The sequence below is a fragment of the Colletes gigas genome, unplaced genomic scaffold (genome assembly GCF_013123115.1).
Source record: "Colletes gigas isolate AHSC1104 unplaced genomic scaffold, ASM1312311v1 Colletes_gigas_Sc00048, whole genome shotgun sequence".
NCBI classification, from domain to species: Eukaryota; Metazoa; Arthropoda; class Insecta; order Hymenoptera; family Colletidae; genus Colletes; species Colletes gigas.
In genome coordinates, this window is record NW_025106677.1 from 760,270 (window position 1) to 787,596 (window position 27,327).

At 37.9% G+C, this 27,327-nt stretch overlaps 3 protein-coding genes and 1 non-coding gene across 6 annotated transcripts; 3 read left to right on the top strand and 1 right to left on the bottom strand.

Annotated features, from left to right (window-relative positions):
* Window positions 1–258: 258 nt before the first annotated feature.
* Window positions 259–2,211, top strand: LOC122403317 (isocitrate dehydrogenase [NAD] subunit gamma, mitochondrial). 2 transcript variants are annotated; one of them, XM_043406786.1, is made up of 3 exons: window positions 259–350; window positions 468–696; window positions 889–2,210. In XM_043406786.1, exons 2-3 carry the CDS (start codon window positions 481–483, stop codon window positions 1,825–1,827), a joined length of 1,155 nt encoding a protein of 384 aa, XP_043262721.1. In that variant the 5' UTR covers window positions 259–350; window positions 468–480; the 3' UTR covers window positions 1,828–2,210. The 2 variants fall into 2 exon arrangements, with proteins under 2 accessions (XP_043262721.1, XP_043262722.1); XM_043406787.1 differs by having other exon boundaries at window positions 314–381; window positions 889–2,211.
* Window positions 2,212–2,322: 111 nt separating this feature from the next.
* On the bottom strand, window positions 2,323–6,251 carry LOC122403318 (probable ATP-dependent RNA helicase DDX10). Of its 2 annotated transcripts, none has more exons than XM_043406789.1 (12): window positions 6,078–6,251; window positions 5,828–6,019; window positions 5,475–5,747; window positions 5,266–5,387; window positions 4,562–4,763; window positions 4,328–4,490; window positions 4,062–4,245; window positions 3,803–3,979; window positions 3,489–3,718; window positions 3,210–3,409; window positions 2,737–3,134; window positions 2,323–2,628 (listed from the first exon to the last, which is right to left on the bottom strand). In XM_043406789.1, exons 1-12 carry the CDS (start codon window positions 6,174–6,176, stop codon window positions 2,496–2,498), a joined length of 2,373 nt encoding a protein of 790 aa, XP_043262724.1. In that variant the 5' UTR covers window positions 6,177–6,251; the 3' UTR covers window positions 2,323–2,495. The 2 variants fall into 2 exon arrangements, with proteins under 2 accessions (XP_043262724.1, XP_043262723.1); XM_043406788.1 differs by having other exon boundaries at window positions 3,210–3,412.
* Window positions 6,252–8,693: 2,442 nt separating this feature from the next.
* Window positions 8,694–18,097, top strand: LOC122403271 (collagen alpha-1(XI) chain-like). Its single transcript, XM_043406702.1, has 17 exons — window positions 8,694–8,884; window positions 11,158–11,474; window positions 11,555–12,058; window positions 12,143–12,641; window positions 12,951–13,192; window positions 13,284–13,481; window positions 13,579–14,046; window positions 14,131–14,175; window positions 14,286–14,744; window positions 14,835–14,996; window positions 15,067–15,228; window positions 15,317–15,694; window positions 15,776–16,045; window positions 16,204–16,817; window positions 16,890–17,101; window positions 17,181–17,365; window positions 17,438–18,097. The coding sequence occupies exons 1-17, from the start codon at window positions 8,713–8,715 to the stop codon at window positions 17,795–17,797; spliced, it is 5,247 nt and encodes a 1,748-aa protein (XP_043262637.1). The 5' UTR covers window positions 8,694–8,712; the 3' UTR covers window positions 17,798–18,097.
* A 305-nt stretch (window positions 18,098–18,402) lies between these two features.
* On the top strand, window positions 18,403–18,475 carry Trnav-uac. Its single transcript has one exon. It is a non-coding gene; the product is annotated as a tRNA-Val (tRNA).
* Window positions 18,476–27,327: the final 8,852 nt, after the last annotated feature.

Genomic DNA, 27,327 nt, shown 5'->3' on the forward strand with positions numbered 1-27,327 from the left:
TTTAAAGAATATTTTAAATCATTTTCTTAAAAATGCAATAGAGTTTTTTCAGGAAGTGACTGTTCTTGACCACTATTTTTTCTAACAAAGACTTGAGCTATATTTTACATACAACATTATAGAATATTTATCTATATTTGTTTCTTAAAACAGCTGCTAATATTTTAATGAAAAATATAATACAAATATTATATAGGATAAAAAACATTTAACAATAATAGATTATTGAAACTATAAAAGAGATATTTCCAGATGGCGCTATAATTTAAAATTGTAACGTTGATTTTCAGCTCTACAGTAATTGCAGTTTAAACGGCGCTGAAAATTTGGAGTTGGCAAGGACTTTCAAGGTATTGTTAAAATAGAATTTGTAAAGTAGTAGTATGTATTTAAAAATCGATCAATTGATTAATATTATTAAATAATTTAATATTCAAATTTAATTATATTTTATATCTAATTTATAGAATAATATTCATAATGGCTGCTCGATCCGTCGTTAAATATTTACGTCCGAAAAATGTTGTGCCTCAAATTCACCGATGTGCTTCATTATCTGCATTCGAAATACAACATAAAACTCCAACTATTAAGAAAGTGATGCCTATACCAAAAGCACATTACGGTGGTCGACACACTGTTACACTTTTACCTGGTGCTGGTATTGGACCAGAATTAATGACCTACGTAAAAGAGGTACAAACATAGTATTAATATTTTCGATTCAAATAATGACCTTCCCTTATTGTGTTGCTAGAATACATCTCCTTTATAATGTTATATTAAGCATTATTATTGAATTCAAGTAATATTTTTTTATTAAAGGAAAAGAATAATATCATATTTTATATAAATGTCTTACATAAGTTTTTCGTGTGCTTATTACAGGTTTTCAGATTTGCAGGTGTGCCAGTAGATTTTGAAGATGTAGAAATTGATCCTAATGCAGATGATAATGTTGATTTGGACTATGCTATTACATCGATTCGTAGAAATGGTGTTGCATTAAAAGGAAATATTGAAACACGCAGTACAGAAGCTAGTGTAATTTCTAGAAATGTTGCTCTTCGAAATGAGTTGGATCTTTATGTAAATGTTTTACATTGTGTGTCATATCCAGGAGTAAATTCGCGCCATAAGAATATTGATATTGTTATTATCAGACAAAATACTGAGGGGGAATATGCCATGCTCGAGCATGAAAGTGTGAAAGGTGTTGTAGAAAGCATGAAAGTTATTACAAGCACCAATTCTGAACGTCTTGCAAGATACGCATTTGAATATGCTAAACGACATGGAAGAAAGAAGGTTACCACAGTTCATAAAGCAAATATAATGAAACTCTCTGATGGATTATTTTTAGAAACATCGAAAAATGTTGCAAAAGAATATCCAGATATTACCCACAATAACATGATTATCGATAATACATGTATGCAACTTGTTGCCAACCCACATCAGTTTGATATTATATTAACAACCAATCTATATGGTTCAATTGTATCGAATGTAGTCTGCGGTTTATTAGGCGGTGCTGGATTATTATCTGGAAAAAATTTTGGTGACCATTATACAATATTTGAACCAGGTACTCGTAACACAGGTACAGCCATTGCTGGAAAAAATATTGCTAATCCTATTGCAATGTTAAATGCAGCTGTTGATATGTTACGTCACCTTGGACATAAGGAACATGCTGTTTTAATTCAGAATGCAATCAATAAAACTATTAACCAAGGTATTCATACTCGTGATCTTGGTGGCCAAGCTACGAGCAGAGAAGTTGTCGATACAATTTTGAAACACATTAAACTTGCATCTAATTAAGACTGACAAAAAATATTTTGTTAGGTTAATATCTGTAGAGACATACTGCTGAATTTTGCTCTTTAGCAAGGATATTCCGTTGTTTGTTGGTAAAATGTATTATTTTATTGCTGTGATCGACTACAGTCATTATATTTTTTAATTTATTGAAATTCTATAAAATTACGTAAATTGCACAAAACTCTGCAAAATAATTTGTAAGTAAAGCGACAAATGCAACTCGTGTAACATATTAATATTTTATGTAATATGACGTATAATGAATTATTAAGATCAAAACTTTGTAAAATGTACATTGTAAGTATTAGTATTATATACAGTTGTTCAAATATTGTAATTATCCTTATAGGATCTATTTCAGATGTAAACCATTTTTTTTTGTTTACATCTTATTAAACGGTATTATCTTGTAATTGAATATATGTTTATATACATTTATTAGTTTTGACTTAATAACGATCCATCAAATTCATAATTTAATTTGCGTTAAAAAATTTTCAACGTGTCTAATCTGTATTTTGTTGATAAATTCTTTAATTATATTAAATAGAATACCAATTTATTTGTTTACATGAACAACTATGTGGATAATAATTAATAATATTGTACCATGACACATAAAAAGAGATTAATGATTTATTCAACAAACAAGCAAAATATATCTTGATTCAATTTTGTAATAGTTGTAATGCTAATTCCTCGTCCGCTTGTAAATGTTTGTTGTCAACTTTGACCAACGTTTTTTGTTTTTTCTTTATTTTGTTGTATTCTTTTTGTGTTAAGAGTTTTTTCGTAGGAGGTCTGTAATAATAAGGTTATGATTACCAAAGATTAAAAGTAATATTAAGAATAAAACAGGTATATTTTCCTAGATACAATGTGTTTAGTACTAATTATTGCAGCACATACCTATGTATTTTGCTTTCCTCTTCATCTTCCTCCGATTCGGTAATGTCCGAAATTTCTTTGTCGCTTTCCTGTTGCTTACCATAGATTTTGTCTGGATCTGGTAACCACGATAAATCTGGTTCACTATATTCACTGTCACTGGCATTATTGTCAGCACTATCTTCCATATCTTCTTGACCCTTAGTTTTATCTTCGTCTAATTTTCTCTTGGTAGCTTTTAGTTTTCGTTTTTCTTCTTTATGTCTTTCTTTTATTTTCTGTCTGAAACGTTGCTTGTCAAACTTGTCTTCTTCGCGTAATATCTGTTTGGCTATTTCTATATTGATACCAGAATCTATTTCATTTTCATATTGTCTAGCAAATTCAGAGATTTTAACTTTAGTAGGATCTAGTAGTTCCTAAAAAGTAAAATATTCCAATACCAGAATATACACAAATATATCATATGTAAATTTTATATCAAGACAACAAACCTTTCCTTCATCATCAAAGGCAATTTTCTTATTTGGTACTATTTTCTTCTTAAGCACTTTCTTAGCTACTGCAGCTTTCGTAATAGCTTTCTTTTTACTTGTACCTAAATTCTTATCGTCAGCGGTAACGATTGGTAATACTTCATCAATATCTATGTTTTTTCTTTTCACAGTTAATATTTCGTCGTCGTCACTATCGTTTGCTTAAGAAAAAAAAATAGAACATAATTCTATAAATTAAGATATTAATTCTATACACATAAATATTAATTGTCTTACCAAATGCAAAATTGTTTGTTTCTGTTCTTTGATATGTATTCGTTTTTACATTTTCCATGGAATCATTGTCATCAGACATATCGGAAGTTTTTTCTTGATTTATATCATTCTCCAATTCATTATGCGTAATGATTTGTTCTTCGTTTCCAACATTTTTGGTAGATGATCGTTGTTTTTGTTCTATTCGTTGAAGAAATCGAATTCTTGGTGGTATGGCTAAACCTAAAGATCTAATAATGCAACAATTGCAAGACAATGAAGTAATGTTTCCATATACAGTTTTAATTGTAATTACATGTATCTGCTTATTTTACCTCGCATACGAATCAGTATTTAATGCATGAACGTTAAAAACTTCCTTATCCTTCATTAGAAAAACTGATTTCACATATGTTACAATTGCTCTTTGAGCACTTTCTTTTAGGGATACATCCCGTGCTAATAAAGCTTCCATTTTACGTTGTTGAGATTGTAATTTGTTCGGATTAATTCTAGATATAGATATATATATATATATATTTTCATAAATTTTTAGAATACCTATATTAAATAATACAAAAGTGTTCAAGTTACTTTATCATAGATATTGGAATTTTGCGTTCTTTTAGCTTCTCGATCATTTTTTCCTCTGAAGGTAATAAAACTAATAGAGATTCACCACCTCTTTGAAATCTAGCAGTCCTACCGGCTCGATGTATATACGCATTTACATCTTCAGGACAATCCATCTGTACAACCCAATTCACAGCAGGAAAATCTAAATTGCATTTTAATTGTAAATAATAGTTATGGTATCAATTTTCTTAATATTCATATAAAGAAATAGTTTTCTTCTCTACCTAGTCCACGAGCAGCAATATCAGTAGCAAATAAAACTGCAAATTGTTTTTTACAGAAAGTTTCATAAATTTCCATTCTTCTGAGTTGATGCAATGTACCATAAAGAGCTAGTAAGCTTATGCCAGGTCTCAATCGACAAAACATTTCATATACATATTTTACCTGGCAATAATTGATATTACCATTATTTCCATTCGCGTATTATAATCAATTATATTAATAAACTACCATACCTGTTTACAACTAGAGAAAAATACAATGATCTTTTGTTTCAAGTGATTTCGAATAAAAGACCATATCATTGACATTTTGTCTTCCAAAGCACAAATAACGTAACTTTGTTGAAGACCTTCGGGTGTAGTATGCGTAGAATGTTCGTGAACAGACACGTACATGGGGTCTTTTAAACTTAATCTGGCTAAATCTCTAACCGACCTAATGAAAATTGAGACACTAAGTAACATATGACACAAAGAAAATAAAATTTCGATCGTTCTTAATCCATAAACAACGCATCAAATTTTAATTTTGTCGTTTGGAAAATATTACTTTGCAACATACCATTCTAATCCAAACAAAATAGAAAATAGTCAAACCTAATTTAATACTTCAGAAATTATTAAATTCCCGAAGTTAAAATTTTGTATTAAGTATTCATTTCCGCTGCTATCTAACCATTCTAAATTTCATGTAGATCGGCCGCGGGTGCCATTCAAAAGAACATTATTTATTTATTAAACGAATAATTAAAAACATAACTTTGTCCACAAGTTGACATACAATATACTAAATACATAAAGCACAGCATCTTTAATTGATCTCAGATTTAAATTATATAATTTCAGTCGATTTTAATGAGTTATTTATGAAATAATGAAACTGGTGTTGGTGTTTCTGATAGAGCTCACACGGCTATCTAAGAGTTAAAAATATATACTTTGTTTGAGTTGCAGAAAATAGAAGACTCTGTCTTTTTGGTGGTAAATTATCTATAATAGAGTTCATAGTATGTTCAAAACCCATATCTAAACATCGATCTGCTTCATCCAATACCAATACCTAAAATTTTAAAAACGAAATAAATACAGAACTAGTAGTTATCTTTTTGTTAATATTAACAGTTTTTTACTTTGGCTATTTATATACCTGCATATTCACACAATCAAACAATGGATTTTCATCCATATGTTGTAATAAACGGCCCGGAGTACATATAACAATGTTACATTGATCCATACGTTTCTTTTCAAACTTTAAATCTTTCCCACCAATAATAAGACCAGCAGAAATATCATGATACTGACCAATTTTACGTAACGTTTCATATATTTGATAAGCGAGTTCTCTGGTCGGTGTGATGATGAGCGCACCAAGTCCATCTAATCTTGTCCATCGTTTACAGTATAAAATTTCCAATACCTTAATAATTATAGAATTACATTTTAGTTACAAATCATTCTTCTAAGGCGGCGTTAACTAACTTTAATCTTGTTCATTACCGGAATAAGGAATGCTAAGGTTTTTCCGCTGCCCGTTTTGGCCGCTCCTAAAATATCATTTCCACGGAATGCCAGGCCGATACTTTGCCTCTGAATGTCTGTCATATTAAAATAATTATTTTCTGCCAAGCCTTTTAAAGTTTTTGGCGACAGCGGTAGATCTGTAAATTTGTCCGCTTTCGTTTCATCGATCTGCAAAGATGTAACCTCGTGAAGATTCTTAACATCTACGAAGCCAATCATAACTTACAGCGTGGTACTTTGATTGTAGCTTCTCGATTATTTTTGACTCGGAATCTTGCTTTTTCTTTGTATTATAAACTTTAACTACTTTTTTTTTCTTAGGCATCGTTTATTATTTTCACGTCAAACGCTTTGTACAGACGTATAAACGAAACACTTACTAGGTTATGTTGACAACCGATTCCCCATTAGACCACATGTGTCATACAGTGGCGACACACATTTAATTTTGTATACTTCGAGGACATTTAAATCGTAGGTAATATAGTTCAACAAGTTATTTCCATATTTTCATAATTAATGAATTATGAAAAAAAAAGTTATTTCGATATTTTCATAATTAATGAATTATGAAAAAAAAGTTATTTCATAATTAATGAATAATGAACAGAAAGTTATTTCCATATTTTCATAATTAATGAATTATGAACAGAAAGTTATTTCGATATTTTCATAATTAATGAATTAAGCCTGCGTGTTAATGAAAATAACAAAGGCTGAGGAAAAGTGGTGACTAATCTCATCTAAAATTAATTACTACGCGAATAATCGTAACGGTATAGTGAACCATTTTTTCATTGATACAATAAACCAAGTCAGAGGATAATAATAATCTAAATAATAACTTTTAATAATTCTTTTCCGGATTTAAAAAAGATCGAAATCATAATCATTGAAGCGTGTAGAATCAATGGGTCACGAGATGTTGGAGTTTTCATTAACTAGTATACTGGGTTCGGTCAGTGACCACTATGATCGCCGCTAGGGGATGTACCGGAAGCGAATGAATTAATTTGCCAATAGTACGCGAAAAGAAATAATTATTATACAATTCGAAGCATCGTGTTAAATATCTTTGAAAGTAACATTTGTGACAACCTACGTCGAAAAGTAATTAACCAAAATTAATTTATCAACGACACGTGAAAATAATATTTCCAATGCGGATGGAGAAACAGGAAACTCTTCAAATTTCTACGTTTCTTTTCTGTAACTATCGCAACTATTAATATTACAATGTGGATGATAAAACTTATCTCACGTTCACAGAAGAAAAGTGCTTTACAAGGCACATCGGCTCGGGAAGTAACTAATTAAAACCTTCATAGCTAAACGATGCTCGCATTCGCTCGCGGAACAATTTAAAATAATAAGCCCGAATCTATCAGGCTGATTTTCATTTCATTTCTTCCACGTACTACTCGCCCCGAGTGGTTCTTTTAAGGGGTACAAAAGAAAATAAAAGAAATTTCTTTTGGCATCTTTTGAAAGTTCAATCGTTCAAGAACGTGTTTCGTATCGACTTCATATTTGAAAATAGATTTTCAGGTATACCGTACGTTTATTTGTCGTTGATAAATGGCAAAGATGATCTTACTTTTCGACCCCTGTACTCTGGTTGCCCATTTTAAAATGTTTTCCTCGATTCGCGTTATGTAAAATGACGCAACTGTCCGGACGAATGGAACGGAATGAAAATGCACTGGCGACTGGCACTCACACAGCTCCCCGTTCCAACGAAAATGTATCTGTCTCGATGACAAAAAGATCCTCTCCCCCCTCTGCTCGTCGGTGTCTCAACACCACGTGTTATTCGAATCAGTGTCAATAGAAGGGACGCGGAATTGTCGTTAAAAGACACATGCGTGGAACGCGTGCAATACGGTGCATCGGCGTTTACAAGAAATAATGGCAGCAGAGGAGGAGGAGGGACGGGGAGGGGGGAGGGGGGGCATAGAATTAGAAACGAACCGAAGGAGAAGAAGAGGAAACGCGTGGGGAGGGTAGCTTGCATCGAGATGACTATTGCATTCAGATAAGTTTCGCACAGCGTTCCGAGAGTCTTCACGATTCACGCTAGATACGTCGGATTTACGCGAGTTCGCTGACACCACTGTCGCGCCCTTATCGCTGTGGATAATTATTCGGGGTAATTAGCTGTGAAAAAGACCATGATTTGATCGAGGAAAGGGGGTAGCATGCGACGGGACCACGCGAAGCAGCTATGGAGAACACTGCGACCTCGCACCATCGTTTCATCGATACTCTGCTTCCTCTTAGGATCGGGGTTGCATTCGGTGGCGGCGGATATCACGTTACAAGACATGGGCAAGTACCAATCCATCATTGCTATTCTTGTAATTTGCGTTAATTGTATTTTGGAAATTACGCGTTTACTTTAGGTCTCCGATCGATGAAAGAATCATCATTGATCGAAACAAATCGTTGCACCTGTTTCACGTAGTAACGCAGAAATTATTGCACTGGCAATCGCGTAATAGATGTCCGTTTATCAGTGGACGTCTTTTTAAGTGATCTCTATTGCGTTAATTGAGACGCCGCTTGTAGCATGCAAAACTATGCGTTCCACTCTAGAAAAGAGGACTTCTTAATGGAACTGGTTTAAGTGTTCGTCGTAACGCGACAAGTTACGTCTCTCGAGTTCAGGGGTTATTAGGTTTCCAGTTGTTCATCGTCTTGTCGCCGTGTGATCTGCGTTTATTTCATTACGCGTTTCGCTCTATCTTCTATGAAAATCGAAGAGCGTTACCTTTCACTATCCGAAACAAATCTCGATTGCAAATTTTCTGTTTTTCACGATTTCAGAAAGAGACATCGTAGACTTGGTGTCCGGGACCGGAATGAAACAGGAACCATTCGGAGTGACGACGACCCAAAGTCGTTGCCACGGGAACGAAACCGTCGCGTACGAGATTTCGGAAAACGCAATTTTGACGATCAGTACGAGCACTCTGTTCCCCGCTGGCATTGCTCGCGATTTCTCCATTTTGGTCGTGGCCAGGCCTAAACTCGGTCAGTAGTCGCCTCGATCAATTTAATTTGCTAGTATGTTTCCTCAACTATATGCGAATTCGACAATTCCTCCCCTAGAAATTATATATAAATGTAAAAATATTGAAATTGTTCGAAATATTGTCTTCTACTTTAACTGTAGATAAACGTCATCAATAGACTGCGGATATTTATGCATTTTGCATTTAATATGCAAAAATATAACAAAAACTCAAGTAAGATAAGAATTATTGTATTTAGGGGTTGAAAGAACCCTCTACGAAGCTCTTATTTTATTAATTTTATTAATAAATATATGAATTTGCATAAAAATCCGCAGTCTAGTCATCAACAATCGAACTTTTCAAAATAAAAATATTTCTGACAAGGGGACCTTACAGTCGTGGAAATTGCTTTTGAAAAGATAGCAGGTGCAAGTTATAGTATACACCTAGTATCGAAAAGCCATAGTAAATTTCTTTATAATGGGTCTTCGTTTTCGAAATATTTTTATTTAAAGTTTCGTACATACAAATTAAAAGAATTACTTTTTACTTTACAAAATGAGAGTTAAGTCGGTAGAGCGATTAGTTACGAAGCATTTGTTAATGGGTTCGAATCCCGGCCAAGTTACTTTTTTTCTTTTATTATTTTGAAACGCAAAAATATATTTTATTCATTATATACAGGGTGTTCGGCCATTACTGGGAAAAATTTTAATGGGAGATTCTAGAGGCCAAAATAAGACGAAAATCAAGAATACTAATTTGTTAATGGAGGCTTCGTTAAAAAGTTATTAACAATTAAATTCAAAAATTTCAAATCGTTGTGGTAAAATTATTTTCGGTTGCGGGGGTCATTTTTGGTCATTACACATACCCCCGAAATCCTACGCACTTTCGAGAAAAAAATTCATTATTGAAAATATGATGTCTGACCATAACTGTCTGCTACTCCGAAAATTGAACAATTTCAAATCGTTCTAAAAATATTATTTTTATCTAGGGGGGTCAATTACAATCATTTTTGGTGAATAGACATACCTCCGAATTCCTACGCATTTTCGAGAAAAAAATTCATTACTGAAAATATAATGTCTGACCATAACTGTCTGTTACCCTGAAAATTGAAAAGTTTCAAATCATTCTATAAAAATTATTTTCGGTTGCAGGGGTCAATCACAATCGTTTGTGGTCAATACACATACCCACGAAATCCTACGCATTTTCGAGAAAAAAATTCATTACCGAAAATATAATTTCTAGCCAGAATTGTTAGTCCAAAATTTCATGCGAATCTTTAAAACGTCATAACTCCTGAACGGATTGGACGATTTTAATGTTTAAAAATGCAAACGACGCGTATTTTAACCAAGAATATGTAGAAATATCCAAAAATATTCGAAAAGTTGTTCCTTCACCCCGTAAAGTGAGAAAAACTCCATAAAAATGGTCCAATTTTCAAACGGCCATAACTCCTACAATAGTGAATGTATTTCAATGAATTTTTTTTCTGAAGTAGAGCTCATGTGTACCTATAAAAAAGTATTAGACAAAATTTCTGTACAGCGTTAAACAAATTTATGAAAAATGAAAAACGAATTTTTAAGAAAAATCGACAGGGGGTACTAAATTTTACGGCGAAAAAAAAATTTTTAAATTGTTATGGGAAAATTAATTTCAGTTGTGGGGGTAAATTACAATCATTTTTGGAGAATACACATACCTCCGAAATCCTTCACACTTTCAAGAAAATATTTCAGGTGGACAAATTTGTCGATAAAATTAAAAAATTTCAATTTAGTTCAATTTATTTCAAATAACTCAATAATTATTTGTTGTACGAAAAAATGTTCAGATAAAAGTTGCATACTTTTTAGAGCGACTCCATTTGAAATACTCCATTAAAAAAACTGAAAGTGATCTTCATATCTTGATAAAAAAGCAAAATACCATAAAACCGATATCAGTAGGTATTATATGTTCCCCTAACAATCATGCAATTTTTATCTGAAACATTTTTTCGTACAACAAATAAAGAAGTCGTCATGTTACGAGACTCTATGTATACCAATATAGTCACAAGTCTATCAATATATACAAAAGACGTATGTATTATATTCCCAATTATTATCGAAGAACTGCAAATTAGGTAAATTAAAAATAGCTTAGAAAACTACTTATGATTAGCTGCAGTCAAAGAGTAAAGATATCGATTACCGATACATTTATCCTAAGCAACCTCTCGATAGCGTGTCCCTGATTGAATAACTCGTATTACGATGAAAAAATTAGGGTACCCGGCCGCCTCGCTGTTTGCTATCTACAGCGACAGCGGCGAGGAACAGTTGGTGCTATCATTGGGCAATGACGTCACCCTTTACTACAGCACAAACCCGGACGACGAGGATAAACCCATTTCGTTTGGAATTGATATATCCGACGGAAAGTGGCATCGTTTAGGATTCAGCGTCAAAGGCGACGCCGTCACGCTAATCGTCGACTGCACCAAGCAAGTCACGAAAGAGTTGCGTAGGAACGTCGAGGAAACGATCAGCGACAGCGGCATTATAATCATCGGTCAACAGATCGTCGAAGGAAACGTGTATTTGGTCGGTAAACAATTGTTTGAACATACGAGGGAACCGATAGCGAGCAAGATTCGACTGCTTTGCTGAAATTCTTTTTACAGGGCGACTTGGAGACGTTGAAGATCGCTCCGATTCCGGACGCTGCTTACGAGATTTGCACGGTTTTCGCGCCAGATTGTAGGAACCAAACGAGACGCACGTTCGGTCGTGGTGGTTATACAAACATGTGGAACATCGGCGGTACAGTACGCACCACCTCGTCCAGTTATTATGAGAATTCGGCGAGCGTTGGTACCGGACAAACAGTACGGAGTTCCGGTTTCTCTGACAGAGCCCCTTCGACGGGCAGATCGTATTACGAAACCAATCACAGCAATATCGATTTGCCCAGAAGCTACGGTAGAATATCTGCCACGGTGTCTGGTTTGAACGCTTCCTTCAACAGTCAGGGTCGAAATTTTGGAAGAGGATCGGAAGAAGACTACGAGGAAGGGAACGAAGATGAAGACGAGGACAACGACGAGTACAATTCGACTTACAGACCCACGAATGCAACGTACGCGTCTAGGCCAACCGTGGAAACGTTGCACCAAAATCACAATGTTGTGAGTCGTTTGATTCTAGAAAGCAACTTTGTTAAAGTTTACGCTGTTTATGGGTAAATTGCGTTTAAAAATAAATGTTTACAGCTTCTTAGCGGCGTTGATGCTACTGTATCGGGGGAGTATCAAACGACGACGGCAGAAACAACTGAAAATATTGGGATTTCGATTGGGGGAGGCTTAAAGTATTCAGAGTCTGTCGAAGGATCGTATTACAGTCCCGGTTACTATGGTGCTCGAGGTTCACCAGGTCCACGTGGATTTCCAGGACCTCCAGGTGTGCCTGGGGCACCAGGTAAGAAAGGAGAACCAGGAAGGGATGGACTGTCGGGTTTGCAAGGTGCTCCTGGTCCACCGGGTAACGTTTTCATAATACCATCGTTGACCCAACAAAGCAACGATAAGGGACCAGATAATCAGGCGGAAGCTTTGAGGCAAATGCTTTCGCAACATATGATGGCTATGAGAGGTGCTGAAGGGCCCATGGGCATGACTGGTATCCCAGGTCCCGAGGGACCGCCCGGATCGCAAGGACAAAAAGGAGAACCTGGCGATGTCGGAGAACCTGGTCCTCGCGGTGAAAGGGGTAAATTCTACGAAATTCATTTAAATAATTAATTCAGAACAGTGTTTATCGTTCGAACGAATTATTTCGTTATTATTCATATTTCTAGAGCTTTAACACTAAATCTAGTGTTAAATCTAAGAAAAAAGAGTCTCGATAGACAGATAAATTTTAATTCCAGTAGAAACATTTCTTCTGTATGTCTTGTATGTAAGTAAGACGCTGGTACGTAACGGGTTAAGTGTAGATTGAAACGATTACTTTAGAATATAAATATGGATGGATATTTTTGTTTACATTAAAGTAAAAGGAAAATTTATGAATCGACAGGAATTCCTGGTACTACTGGCAGGGAAGGCAGACGAGGTCGACCTGGAAGAGACGGTGACAGAGGTATAAGTGGACCGCCTGGAATGAAAGGTGAACAGGGTGGACCTGGACTGCCTGGACTACCAGGAGATAAAGGTGAAAGGGGACCAACAGGAGCTACCGGAGAACCAGGTTTACCAGGTCACGAAGGGATGCAAGGTGACGATGGTTCGCCTGGTTTACCAGGTTTACCCGGTGAAATGGTAAGAAAAATACTGCAACAGAATAGTATTATATAAAAATAAAACATGTTTTAGCAGCAATAAAGTCTCATATGCTTCGAGATCATTTTAGGGACCCAGAGGATTCATAGGACCACGAGGTTTTCCTGGATTGCCGGGTAACCCTGGTATTCCAGGGAGCGAAGGCCCGCCGGGAGCAAAAGGCAGTACTGGCCCTCAAGGAGCTTCAGGTTCACCAGGACCACCAGGTCCGGCGGGAGCAGTTGGTCCACCTGGTCCTCAAGGTCTTCTAGGGCCAACTGGTTTAGTTGTAAGTTTTAATAAAGCTTATTAGCGTTGAATGTAACTATATCGAGCCTTCTGTTATTTACGTTTACCTAAAAAACAATATTTTACAATTTGATTAGGGGCCACAAGGAAAGCCCGGAATTCCCGGTCTTCCAGGAGCAGACGGGTCGCCTGGTCATCCAGGAAATCCAGGAGTCCCTGGAATGAAAGGTGAACAAGGACCCCAAGGTCCTCAAGGACCAATAGGATTCCCTGGAACTCGCGGCGTAAAAGGCGACGAAGGTAAACGTGGAGCAGCTGGCGAACGCGGAGAAAAAGGTGAAAGGGGACTGGAAGGAGAAAAAGGCGACGCAGGCGCGAAGGGAGAAATTGGATCGACAGGACCACAAGGAATTCCTGGCTTGGAAGGTTTCGAAGGTCCCAAGGGTTTCGAAGGTCCACGGGGTGAAACTGGACAAACTGGTCCGCTCGGTGAGAAAGGAAAAATTGGTTCTCCGGGTTTTATTGGATATCCTGGAAATATTGGTGAAAAAGGTGATAAAGGTCAACCGGGGAGACAAGGCACTAGCGGGGATAAAGGAGAGAGGGTAAGAAAATTAAAAAAGTATCATCAGGTGCGTGAAAATCAAACACACGTTTCAATGACGTGGACATATATTAATTTATTTTAGGGAAATATTGGTACGCAAGGGGAACGCGGTGAACCAGGACCTAGAGTAAGCGAAGAAAGACAATTTTCGTCTATTCTGTACTAAGACTAAAGAAAAATTCTTCTAATAAAGGCATAGTAGAGAATAGAGTAAGAAGACAATTATTTTTTGTAAAGGGTTTCAGAGGTGCTCGTGGAAGACGAGGTGCTGAAGGGTTACCAGGGCCAAAGGGAGACACAGGACAACCGGGTCCTCCAGGACTTCAAGGAGAAAGTGGTCCACCCGGCGTTGAAGGTCCTCGTGGTTTTGTTGGACCCCCGGGACAAGCTGGTCTTGATGGGAAAGACGGTATTCCTGGTCCACCTGGAGAACGTGGACCAGTGGGAGATTCGGGACCGTTAGGACCACCAGGCGCTTCTGGTGTAATAGGACCGCAAGGTCCTGCTGGAGAACCTGGTCAACCTGGAGAACCTGGAAGTCCTGGAAACCCTGGAATTCCTGGTGAAACGGGTCCTCCTGGGGAACAAGGAAAAGAGGGGCCACCAGGACCCTCCGGTTTATCAGGAAAAGAAGGCCCACCTGGTCCTGGTGGTTTGCCAGGATTTCCTGGGGAACGAGGACTGAATGGTCTACCGGTTTGTTCTATTTTGTTATAATTACACCTGCGACTTGTCGTGTCAGACTTTTATAAACCCAAAAATGTTGTATATATTTTACGAATGAAGGGAATGCCAGGTCCAAAAGGGGATATAGGATCGATCGGAGCTCAGGGTCCACAAGGCGATAAAGGTGCTCAAGGAGAACCTGGAAAAGATGGCGAAACTGGACCTCAAGGAAGTCAAGGGCCGAAAGGGCCACTGGGACCAGCTGGTTTGAAAGGCAACATGGTAATAGATACGTAAACAAACTAAATCAAAGCAAATTCGAATTATTGCATCATACGTTTTGATTTGTTAGGGTGAGCCTGGATTGGCAGGACCTATTGGACGAGACGGTCTACCAGGCCAACGTGGGTTACCAGGATCTCCGGGTCCTGTTGGAGTTCCAGGGGAAGATGGCGACAAGGGTGATATTGGACCACCTGGTGAGAAAGGATTTAAGGGGTCTCAAGGAGAAATGGTAAGTTTAATTAGGAGTACGTTAAAGATGACCCGTTAAAATTGAAAGTACACTATGTATACAACGACAATACTATTATTTTTAAAAGGGTCCTCCAGGACCATCTGGAATACAAGGACTTCGAGGCGAACCGGGTGCAATTGGATTGCCTGGTGAGAAGGGACCGCCAGGAGAAATTGGAAGACGGGGACCGAAAGGCGAAGATGGTCCTGTTGGCGCACCAGGTTCATCCGGGCCCGTAGGCCCACAAGGATTACCCGGACCACCTGGATTAAAAGGAGAAGTCGGTGACGCTGGTATAATTGGTCCGGTGGGGCCAGCTGGAAGTCCGGGGGAACAAGGTCCAAGAGGTCCTAAGGGTTCTGAAGGTTTACAAGGTCCTCCCGGGCCTGAAGGACGCCAGGGAGTAAAAGGAGAAAGTGGAACGCCAGGACTTCAGGGTACAAACGGGCCCGAGGGAAAACCAGTAAAAGGATTTTTTAAATTCGTGTTTAAGAAATTTTAAAAACGAGGAAATTATGACTACCTGCTGTAATATGTGCTATAGGGTGAAAGAGGACCTCCAGGCCCGAAGGGCGAAGAAGGTAAAAGTGGACCACCAGGACCACCTGGTAATCGTGGAATAAATGGTCCAGAAGGGCCGAAAGGACACGTAGGGCCTCCTGGTTTCCCTGGGCCTCCCGGAGAGCCGGGTTTGGTCGGTCCAAAAGGAGAACCAGGCAAAGACGGAGATGATGGCAAGCCTGGAGATCCTGGATCTCCAGGGGACGTTGGCCCCCCAGGAAAAGAAGGGTTGCCTGGCCCATCTGGGAAGCCGGTAGAAAATTGTATAATATTCTGATCAATGCATGCAACAATTTTCTTGAACGATTCAAATTCTAAAACTGAAAAAAAATAATTAATTAAGATTGATCCATTGATCAAGTTCATCTATTTTATTTTTAAGGTAGTATTTTTAATTCGTTTGATATTTAGGGACCAGAGGGTCTAGCAGGAATGCAAGGAGGTCCAGGCATGCCGGGAGAGAAGGGTGATATGGGCCCACCGGGAGCACAGGGCATTCAAGGCCGCAGTGGGCCTCAAGGTGTACCAGGACCACCAGGCTTATCGGGTCTCAGAGGTCTTCCAGGACTTGCAGGTGAAAATGGCCCGCCTGGAATGTCAGGAGCAGTTGGTAATCCTGGAAAAGTTGGACCCGTTGGACCGAAGGGCCCAAAGGGTGACAGGGGTAGAAGGGGACTCAAAGGACATCGCGGCGAACTGGGCTATCTGGGAATCAAAGGCGAACAGGGCGAAAAGGGAGAGCAAGGAACGCGAGGTGATTCTGGTCGCGAGGGTCCGAAAGGTGATCAGGGGCCTTACGGGTTACCTGGACCTAAAGGAAACGATGGACCTCCGGGACTTCCTGGAATGGAAGGACCACTTGGGCTTAGAGGTAGTGCTGGAAACGATGGGCCAAAGGGTGAAATGGGTCCTCCGGGCCCGCCTGGGCCTCCTGGTCCACCAGCCGAGCAACCGATGATCCCTCCAGAATTATTATTCACGAGAGAACAACTTTTGAGACGGAAACGCGACGGTTCGGAAGACGCGTAAGAAAGTTTCGTAGAAACGTAAAGTGTACGCCCGCTTTTACAGGTACTTTAATTAGGCAATTGTTACAGAGAAAAGGAAGAGAAACAGGACAAGGACTCGGAGAATTTAGACCAAGACGACCGCATTGAAGAGGAGTTGGGGCCCAAATTCTTGGACATGTATAGTTCAATATACGCTATGAGGCAAGAATTGGATCGAATACGTAAACCGATCGGGAGCAGAGAAAATCCTGTAAGAACCTGCAAGGATCTGTTTTATGGACATCCGCGTTTTAACGATGGTCAGTGTCTCTATTATCCTTATTCATTGCTTTACTAATTACGGTATAAAGTTTAACGACACTTTGCTACGAAAAACAGGTTGGTACTGGATCGATCCAAACTTAGGAATGGCTGACGACGCTGTGTACGTTTATTGCAATATGACAAATATGGGCGAAACATGCGTGTATCCCGACATTCACGTAAGTGAAATGCCAAATATACCATGGAGGAAGGAAGACAACAAAACGGATTGGTATTCGAATTTGCGAGGTGGATTCAAAGTGAGTTCGAATATCTGTAATAAGTTAACTGACAAAAGAAAAGAAATGTTTTTCTCGTTATTTATGTTATAGATTACATACGAAGCTATTGGCGTGGTGCAATTAAATTTTCTGCGTCTGTTGAGTCAAGAAGGTTATCAGAATTTTACTTACACCTGTATCAACAGCGCGGCCTGGTACAACATTATGAATTATAATTACAATTACTCGATACGATTGCTCGGTACGAACGAAGACGAGTTTTCATACGTCGGTGTTAAGCCACAAATCTTAGCAGACGGTTGCAGGACGCGTAAGAACAAAGGCGAGACCGTGTTCTTGGTTCGTACTACGAAATTAGAGCAATTGCCGTTGGTCGATTTCTATCCAGTCGATTATGGTTCACCGCATCAGGCGTTCGGTTTCACATTTGGGCCGATTTGCTTCAAATAGATCGAATTATCGAACTCTCATTGGCAAGACTGAATTTCAATTGTACATTATTGTCTTCCATTAACTTTCTTCTACCACGACGATATCGAGATTAATAATATGAAAATTATTAATCGATTAAATTTATTGTTATGTATGTAGCGTGTTTACTAACCGCAAATGAAAACGTGCCGTTCGGAACTTAAGTAGAATGTAAGACGTGCAATGTGAGGTAAAACGCTGTTATTTATGTAGAATACACTGTTAATATTGGAATCGGTTTCACTGCCATTAGTATGTGATGAGTATTGATATTCTGTACAGGCCGACTCTTTCATATGTTTATAAATAAATTGCAATAACATAATCGATTTCTATTCATTTTTAACAACAACATTACGTTTTAGTACCATTACAATTAATACCATAATGCATAAGAATCGTACTAATTATCCATATATACATATATATATATAGACAAGTTATGCACAATTCTTTATACACGTTACTTTGTATATACATAAACAGTTATCATTTTTTTTTAATTTTAAATTGAAATCAATTGTTTATACTATATCAGTAATAATGTTATTAGAATTAGATTATAAGGAAGCCTTCACTCAACGGGTTCCGTGGTGTAGCGGTTATCACGTCTGCTTTACACGCAGAAGGTCGCCAGTTCGATCCCGGCCGGAACCAATTTTTTTACATGTATTTTTATTCTAATTTTAGCATTCCTTTTCTATTTTAAACAAATAATAAAATCTATTCTAAATAATTTCTTCTTTTAAAGCGTTCAGATGTTCTCTGCTAATAGGAAATAGATAAAATAAAATTCAGTATAAAAATTTAAAGAGAACAGTAACAGTTGTAAAAATTTAAAAACAGAAAATAATCACAGTTGATTAAAATTTCATCAGATCTTAAAACGAGAATATAGAACTTAAATATAAAAATAAAAATATGCGGTGTACCTCGATTACCCCCAAATTAAAAAAAAAGAAGATTTTTTCTCTAACACCCAAGACGTGATCGTGTTTAAAAAATCATGTCGAGCAGAGCTGTGCTACACCAACTTCGAACGATAAAGTTCGCTTCATAAACACAGAAATAAACTTGTAAACTGAACTTCTGCTTCTGTAAATAGAAGAGTTAACTCGTATCGAGAAACTCCGGTAAAAATAACTCTCTTATATACGTGCCCCGCGTTTTATCCGCTCGTTTTCTCGAAACGGAGTGAGTTAACTTGTCAGTCGGGACTTACGAGGAATGGAACTTGGCGAAGTTGTTGGATAGTTACGCGAGAGCCACATCGATTCGCATCTCGGATGGGCTGAAAGCGAGAAGCGATTCGGAAGCAAGGAGGGATCGAAGGAATCCGCGAGAACGGCGTTATATGCGTGGGCGAACCGTGAGAAGGGACAGGTGGTATCTTGTCGTGGTGGTCGGCGGTTCACACTTCCAGCTCGTTCTTCTCTGGTGACAAGAAAACCAAAGTGACGGTACAGGGCCGCTTTTAACGTCGACCCTATTCGCCGCGATTGAGTCTGCGACACGGAGCGAAATGTACATCGGGAACAATTTTTTTTTCCCGAATTATATCTGAATCGCGAAATAATTTATTACCCTCTTCTGGAGTATCGTCGAAGGTTCTAAAATTTCCATCTCGAGTATGGATTAAGTAGAGTTTTTTGTATTTTGTAAGCGAATAAAAGTCTGACAAAAATAAATGATTTATGAAGAAATAAAATATTGGTTTAATTTCTCTTTCTAATTATATCTCGTCAAGCATTTCCGTCCTTACTAGGTTATAACTATTTTGAAATAAATATTATCGACAAGATATAGAGGAACGTCCAGTACACAGAATGATACGAATCAGGCCTGTGTTTATGTGGGTGTTATTGCAGAGACGTAAGTAACAAGGATGTGTATTGTTGGTTGGTGTTTGTAGAGGAAATAAAATACGCAGAGAGATTTTGAAAGACCCATTTCGCACGATAAAGTGTACACGGAACGTCGAGAGCGAACACAAGCCGAGTTCTTTTGAAACGGAGCCGTCCCTGTCCCCGAGCGCTCGTCTAAGAAGTGGTGTGGGGGATAAAAGGTTTCCTTGTTTAACAAAATATCGTCTCCGAGCCATTAGCCCGACCGTTACCACTTCAACGCGATTTTCTGCTCCTGCCACGTCGAGGAGGTGCTTCAGAATCTGCGGATCCTTCGAGCCATCAAGTGCAGACTGCTTGCTCTTCCCCGGTGGAATCCAACCCCGGTGCAGTTAAAATTAATTTTCCCGATTCGCTATTCCCTTTCCCTCAACGTTTTAATTCTCTTCTCGTAATTCATAACAACAGTTTATTCGTGTTTATTCAATTTCACGAAAAACATAGCCTGGCTATAGAATTCTGATTATAATTTTTATCGAAATCGTTTGTATTTAAAAGAGAATTTTGGTGTTTGCCATTTCTAGTATTTTACTGTGTCAGTATATTTGGTATTTAGAAGAGAATTTTGGTATTTGCCGTTTCTGGTATTTTACTATACCGGAATATAGCTTTTACTTTGTTTTACCAACGTTGGCTATGTTTGTAAAACATCCCTTGTTTTATGTACATTTTATGAGAATAATGGATTATAATTGAACCGATTTGTCGAAATTGGTGCTGTTGGTATAATACATCCGAATGAGATGGCAATCGTTGGTTTTCAGGTAATGATAAATGAAATATTCATCGACGGTGCTAGTTCTTACGACTGTTTCTCGTAACCGTAATGTCACGGTCCGCGCCGTGTGAAACGCACAGGTGTCGCTCACTAACATTTCATCGCTGTCGTCTTTCTGTAAAGTGCATGAACTAGAATTCCACCTTGAAAGAAATTTATCTGAAACTCGGTAACTTTCGTCGAAGTCGATGCTAAAGCTAATTAAAATCGCGGCGAATCGTTGCTATCGATCGGTTGTTAGAAAGAAGTAATGAAAAAAGGATCGAGATAAAAATTGCTACATCGCACAATAAAATGGGTCATCGTCGAATAAATATCATAATCGTGGCTCAGATAGCGATATACTTATCTGTATGTACGAGTGTAAGTCAAGTATTATTATTAATTGGAACAACCGACCCTCATTAATCCCTTAACGCTCATATTTTTCGGGTTAACCAAGAATGATCAGTTTTCTTTATTGGATTTGTTTCTAAGCTATATAAAAATGCGGTTTTTGTTAATTACAATGTTGTATCTAACGTATAATTTGAAGGAAAACAAATATTGCCATCCCTTAAATCGTTAGATTAAAGAAATATCGTTTTTCAAAGCAGTTAGGGCATGAACGTTAAGGGGTTAAAGAGTGGGGTGGATCAGGCTTGAAAATAATAATTTGACTTTGGAATACGATTTTTAAAAATTCTAACAATTATATATAAAGTTTATATCCCAATTTAACGTATTTTCGTTATTATTGAAATCGCAATATTTTAGTCTCACGATACAATTGACTCAAATTATAATTAAAAACTATAGTAACATCGTTGAACAGCTAGGCGGAACACAATATGCAGCACAAATAATTTTATCAAAAGTTTTATATGTATATGGTTTTTAATTTGTGGAGGAAAGAAAGATTCTTTGAGTTTTCTTATTCCATCCACAATTCAAAAAATAAGTTCTGGTTCTGTAAAATATTAATATTTCAACCTATTATAACATACTATTACTAATTACAACGATTGAGTATTATATTAATTTTGAATTATAAATAGACTGTTATTCGCTTGTAAGACATTTTTCAATTATTTTTTGTATAATTGTACCGTAATTACTATTTTCATATTTGTAATAAGTCATCTATCACGAACTGATCCGAAAACAGATTCGATATAACGATTATTTGAACAGTACTCGTGGGGTGAAAATACGAATGTATTTTATTATTAAGTTAAGAGAAAAATAAACACTATTGTTACTTTCTTTCCTAGTCATCCATATGCTATTTCTCCTGAGTCTCCCCAATTTGATGTGCCTGATCCACGATAGAAAAGTCCTCGAACCAATTTTTGTATATCTATTTTTATTCCAATTTTAGTATTCATTTCTTGTTTTAACAAATAACAGCAAAATCTATTCCAAATAACTCCTTATTTTAAATACTATTGTTATTCTCTTTTCTCTGTGTCTCTCCAGTTTGATGTGCCTGATCCGTGATAGAAAAATCGCTAAACCAATTTTTGTACATCTATTTTCACTCTAATTTTAGTATTCCTTTCTTTTTTGAAGAAATGGCAGCAAAATCTATTCTAAATAACTTCTTATTTTAAATACTAAAATTTGTTACTTTCTTTCCTAGTCACCCATATGCTTTTCCCCCTCTCGGACGAACGTATCTCTCCAGTTCGATGCACCTGATCCGCGACAGAAAAATCCTCGAACGAGCCCCGGGGCGTACGATGCTTCCTCGAGGGCACAAGGACCCCGGATTCTCCAGCGTCGAACCTTCTACGCGATTATTAGAGGAAACGCGTCGTCGGAGTTGACTTTCGCGCTTGCGGCGATGGAGCTTTCCATCCGCGGTGAGTAGGGGAGGGGTGGTTTTGCGTTCGACCCCGAGTGTGCATTTCGCACAACCACCCCGGAGTCGGGAGCTTCGACGGTTTCGCCCCGCCCATCAGCCAATCGTACGCGTGTCTCAGCTACCCCCATTGCGCGCGCGATCTCTCGGTTGGGCGTGTTACCCGGCGGAGGCGATCAACAGCAACCTACCCTGGCCACCCCCGAAGCGGCAAGCGGAGACCAAAAATTACGAGCCATAGATCACGCGTACACGGTGTGCACCTATCGACGCGACAGTCCTCGCGATAAAGGACCTCCGGTTCGATTTAACCCGTTCGGTCCGGCCGCGATCTACCCTCGACTCGGGGGTTCTCTTGCCACGGAGGGACCCGTTCAACACGAAAGGAGCGTCGATCGAAGCATGAACGCGAAGAGGTTCGAACAGTTTTTCGTGATTTTTATCGAGAACTCGAGGGATTTTTTAACGACACCCGGATTTCTTGGGACCGTTCAACCCTCTCGCTCGCGACGCGTCAACCCCTTGCCTTGCGAGTCGATCTCTCTGCTGACGGACATTTTGGACCACGAGCATACGAAAGTTACCTTATTCGATATTTTAGTCGAATTTGTCGAAGTGTTATAAATACGTATTACGAGAATTTGCGCATCCAAATTGGTAAATGATTAATTCGAGATCGTGTGTACCAATGGAACCGTGAGAAGAAATTTTGAAATTCAGTTTTTTTGAGAAACAATAAATATTAATGGATTGATTAAATATTAATTGGACTATGTCTTCGATCAGAGTTGGGCAGAATGAAGTCAGTTTACATTTGAACTCGGTATTACAAGGCATGGGGGGTTGAATTTAACAAATCTAACAGAATTCAATGTATCAAAACACAGTGGAAAGCAATTTGTGTATACTAAGTTAAATGTGGTCATCTCATAGAAAAATTGAAATTAATCTACAGTTTAACATTGCGTTGGTAAAATTATTTAAAATATCGTTAAAAGATCTACTTTGGTAATTTTAATTTATCGATGTCCAGATGTTTGGGTTTTACGAGGGATTTCTTATTCCAAAGTGAGTGCACAAATTTAAAAACCAGCACGGTAAATATGACTTTACATTTTCCAACAAAATTGTTGTTTTCCACTTTTGTCAGTATTTTGAAAATTAAGAGCCAGCTATACGGAGGTCTATGTCCAAAGTAAGACTCGACTGCATCGGCCATTTTCTCTCAATAAATCAGGAGAATTATTCTCATCGCAGATTTTAAAAACGAAAGGCAAACTTGTTGCACCAAATGATACAAAAACATTTGAAGTATTTTTTGTCACTACTTGCTACAATTTGCTACTAAAATACATCGAATGTTCTTTATGTGGCCATGTGTAATTTCTAAATTTTAAGTAAATTAGTACTATAAAATCAACAAATAGAATTTCGATAAAGTATACTATTTAAATAAATTTAAGCAAAATCATTGAATATTCTGCTAAATTTAATGTCCATTTTTGAAGATTCCTACTGGAAGTCAAATTGTTGCAAATAGATATAATAAATAACATTCAATTCGTTTTATAAATTGACTTTTTATATTCGTGAATATTTTATAAGTTTGAATCGCGTGAGCGGTAATAATAGAAACAGCAGTCGAACTAAACAATTTGTTTCTTTCTAAACAAATCAAGATGGGCACCGTTGCTGATTTAGGAACTATACGAGGAAGGGAGCAACTATCGAAGATTCGTCTATGACTATCAGCAGTACCCTCAACAACGACTGATTCGACTCTCGAATATTCTTAACAGAGTATTCTTGTATTAGAAGCGTATTCAACAAACCAGCAGCTGAAACTTCACAGGTAAGAAAGAAACGTTGATTTCTATTTAAATATATCGAACTTTAATCTTTAACATAGGCATTAATTCGATTGATTTTTCATTTGAATGGCAAAACGAAGCATTTAAAAAAGCGTTAGAATGAAATACTCAAAAAATAATGTTTACAAAGTTTAAATATAGAAACAGTGGGCGAAGAAAGAGTAACTATGGGAAATATTATGATTGTTAAATTACAAATAGGAAATACAAATATATAAACAATGAGAGAATAGGGAAAAATAGACGCAGAGTATAGATCCATAAATGAAACAAAGCTGATCTAAATTTTGATAGTAAATGCAGTGGGTCAATTTTGACCCAATTCCACTGGTCAAGGATTCTAAAGTTCCTGAATGTATTCGAATTCTATATACCTTCGCCCTGTCCATCCCTTGCGAACCCATTTAGTCATTAAACTGCAAAATCAGTATAAAAATAATGTTTTGAAAGTTCAAATATAGAAGCTGTGGGCGAGCAAAGAGTAACTATGGGAAATATTATGATTGTTAGATTAGAAATACATGAACAGTGAAAGAATAGAGTAAAATATACGCAGAGCATAGATCCTTTAAATGAAACAAAGCTGATCCTTTTGATAGCAAATGCAGTGGGTCAATTTTGACTCACTCCTACTGGTCAAGGATTCTACAGCTTGCGAATATATTCGAATTCTATGTACCTCCACCCTGATTAGGCGTGACATGTGTCGTAGTCCGACGGCTAATTATCCGTAGGTAAACGCACCTGTAAGCTCTGTTTTTCGGCACCGAGGCGTGTAATTGTCCGTCCACGGCTCGGCCTCCTCGACTCGTAATGTATGCCATCGCGCCACGTCCACACATATGCCGAAAGGCATTTCGCACATGGCGTAAACGTCGGCGTCGCGGCGCTACCAACTCGATCGGGTGACAATATTCTTTCGCACGCAACATCTTTGCTCTTTCGCACGCAATTTCTTTTGCCCTTTTGCACGATTGCAGCCCCGAGACCCCAAATTCAACGTATTTCGAATATTTCGCGAGGGCGTACTTCTACCCCCTTAAACACTATACTTAGATCCTGAAAATAATATGCGTTAGTGGCTATATCCCGTAACAGTCATTACCATGTAACCGTACGTGTCATAACAGGTGTTGATTTTATTCCTAGTTGTTCCACATAGCTGCCTATTAATCAAAGACCAGCTTGTTCATAAATGCCAATAAACCTTTATTTGTATATAGAATTTTCGAACGAGGGCGATAAAATTGAATTGATTTGATGAGCGAGTTTGTTCGTTGGTCTCTGTTCCTGACTTCGCTTAAAAACGATGCTCATTGTTAGATGGATGGTATCATTTGGTCGAATTTGGGAGATGCTAATCCTAAACAAAAGGTTACTGTGTAATATGGTTGTTTGACTGGCGTGGTTATGGGCTTAAACGAAAGTGTTATCTTTATAGGATGTTACTAAATATGATTTATATTTCTTCCCAAGGACTGAGTCCTCGTGCCAGTAAAAATCGAAAAGTCCCTGGCCATTCTGCAATTTACGACTTCGGTCATTGAGATATTATAATTTCACAGATATGACTTCCGGCGGGCGCTGTTTAAATCCCAGTCAGTTAAACTCATGCTTCAATGTCGTATAAATATGTACAATGGGTTAGAAAATTATTAATTTTTACACTTTTTATGTATTTGATTATGTAACACTTTCTAGTTATCCAGATCCACAGATACTGGTAAAGTTTGCTCATTTGTACTTTAGCTTTATTAACGGAGAGAACTACGGTGACAAATTTAAAAAATTGTAATCTTTTTTTTGTCTCTTTTTAATGTTTGGACTTTTAAGAACGACCCTCTAAAATATTAAAGTAAAATTCGTAAAAATGACAAAGTTGTAGAAGTTTCATCAACAGCTCAATAACTCACTTTTTATTCGATTTACTCCAAATTTTGTATGGCGATTCTTAATACTATTCTCTTCAGTTGCACATACGGAATTTTCGATCGAATAATCAGTTCCTACGTGTTAAAAGAAATATTTTTCACAGGTTTTTCCGATCATTTTCCCCAAAGTTCCACCATTTTATAATAAATTATTGTTTTTATAAATCCTTACGTGTGTTACATATCATTCATGCATGGGGCTGAAACGTTTGGTGACTTGGGCGTTGGCTCGAGCATCTAGCGAGCAACCCTTTGAACGGGGTTGACTCATGCCGTATGCGCACACCCGGCCCAATTTTCATTGCCTTTTATGGTAATGCCCCGCCTTAGTACTGGGCATTTTCAACTATATAAGGGCCGCGGTTTCTTACTCGGGGAGCTCAGTTTTACCTAAACTCTTGGCACGACGTTACTGTGACACTCAGGGCAAGATCGGGCTATAATCCCCTTCAAGCAACTATCTACGACTATCTACCTTAGCGGTTTATCAGTGAGTGTCCATTAATCGAGTAGAGCTCCCGCGAACGCGCCGCGTTAAAAGCCGATAACGAATCTTTCGCCTTCGAGGCAATTTAGCAATTGTACAACTTCTTGTAAACCCATAGCTGTACTTGAGCATCGTCAAAAATATATATTCAAGTTATTGCTCCTTACGTGTGTTATTCACTCAAGGCAACCCTGAACCATATTAACCGTAAGGCTAGGGGTATCTCACGAACCCGGTACACCTTTACCGCTCGAGGTGTACCATCACGACAGAGAGCAAGATCCTAAAACATCCTAAAAACCTACGTGGCTCCCAGGGTATAAAGCCCCTGGTTCGTCCACTCCTACTAGCGGCTCCCAGGGTATAGAGCCTCTGGTTCGTCCGTGAAACCATTCATTTTCCCTATAAATCTAACCCCGTGGCTCCCAGGGTATAGAGCCCCTGGTTCGTCCACGTAACCTCCACCTACGGCTCCCAGGGTATAGAGCCCCCGGTTCGTCCGGACCTCCTTTCTTTTCCTAACCATACCCAAAACCACCGGTCGAGTACTGCCCCTCGACCGAATCCAGGATCTCGCGCTCCCGCTCGTAACACGTGCAACTAAAGCTACTGTCTTGTAATTTAAGAAAATTGCATGGAATTTGCAGTAAAAATTTTTGAAGGCCCCTCACGCTGATTCCTATCATACCCATAAT

Excerpts from the sequence above, each read along its gene's own strand:
- LOC122403317 (XM_043406786.1), top strand. The coding sequence starts at position 481 with ATGGCTGCTCGATCCGTCGTTAAATATTTACGTCCGAAAAATGTTGTG. Across the intron at positions 697-888 it reads TAATGACCTACGTAAAAGAG|GTTTTCAGATTTGCAGGTGT; the intron begins GTACAAACATAG and ends TGCTTATTACAG.
- LOC122403318 (XM_043406788.1), bottom strand. The coding sequence starts at position 6,176 with ATGCCTAAGAAAAAAAAAGTAGTTAAAGTTTATAATACAAAGAAAAAG. Across the intron at positions 5,388-5,474 it reads TTGATTGTGTGAATATGCAG|GTATTGGTATTGGATGAAGC; the intron begins GTATATAAATAG and ends TTAAAATTTTAG. Across the intron at positions 3,135-3,209 it reads CCTTTGATGATGAAGGAAAG|GAACTACTAGATCCTACTAA; the intron begins GTTTGTTGTCTT and ends TTTACTTTTTAG.
- LOC122403271 (XM_043406702.1), top strand. The coding sequence starts at position 8,713 with ATGAAACAGGAACCATTCGGAGTGACGACGACCCAAAGTCGTTGCCAC. Across the intron at positions 8,885-11,157 it reads CGTGGCCAGGCCTAAACTCG|GGTACCCGGCCGCCTCGCTG; the intron begins GTCAGTAGTCGC and ends TGAAAAAATTAG. Across the intron at positions 11,475-11,554 it reads TCGAAGGAAACGTGTATTTG|GGCGACTTGGAGACGTTGAA; the intron begins GTCGGTAAACAA and ends TTCTTTTTACAG.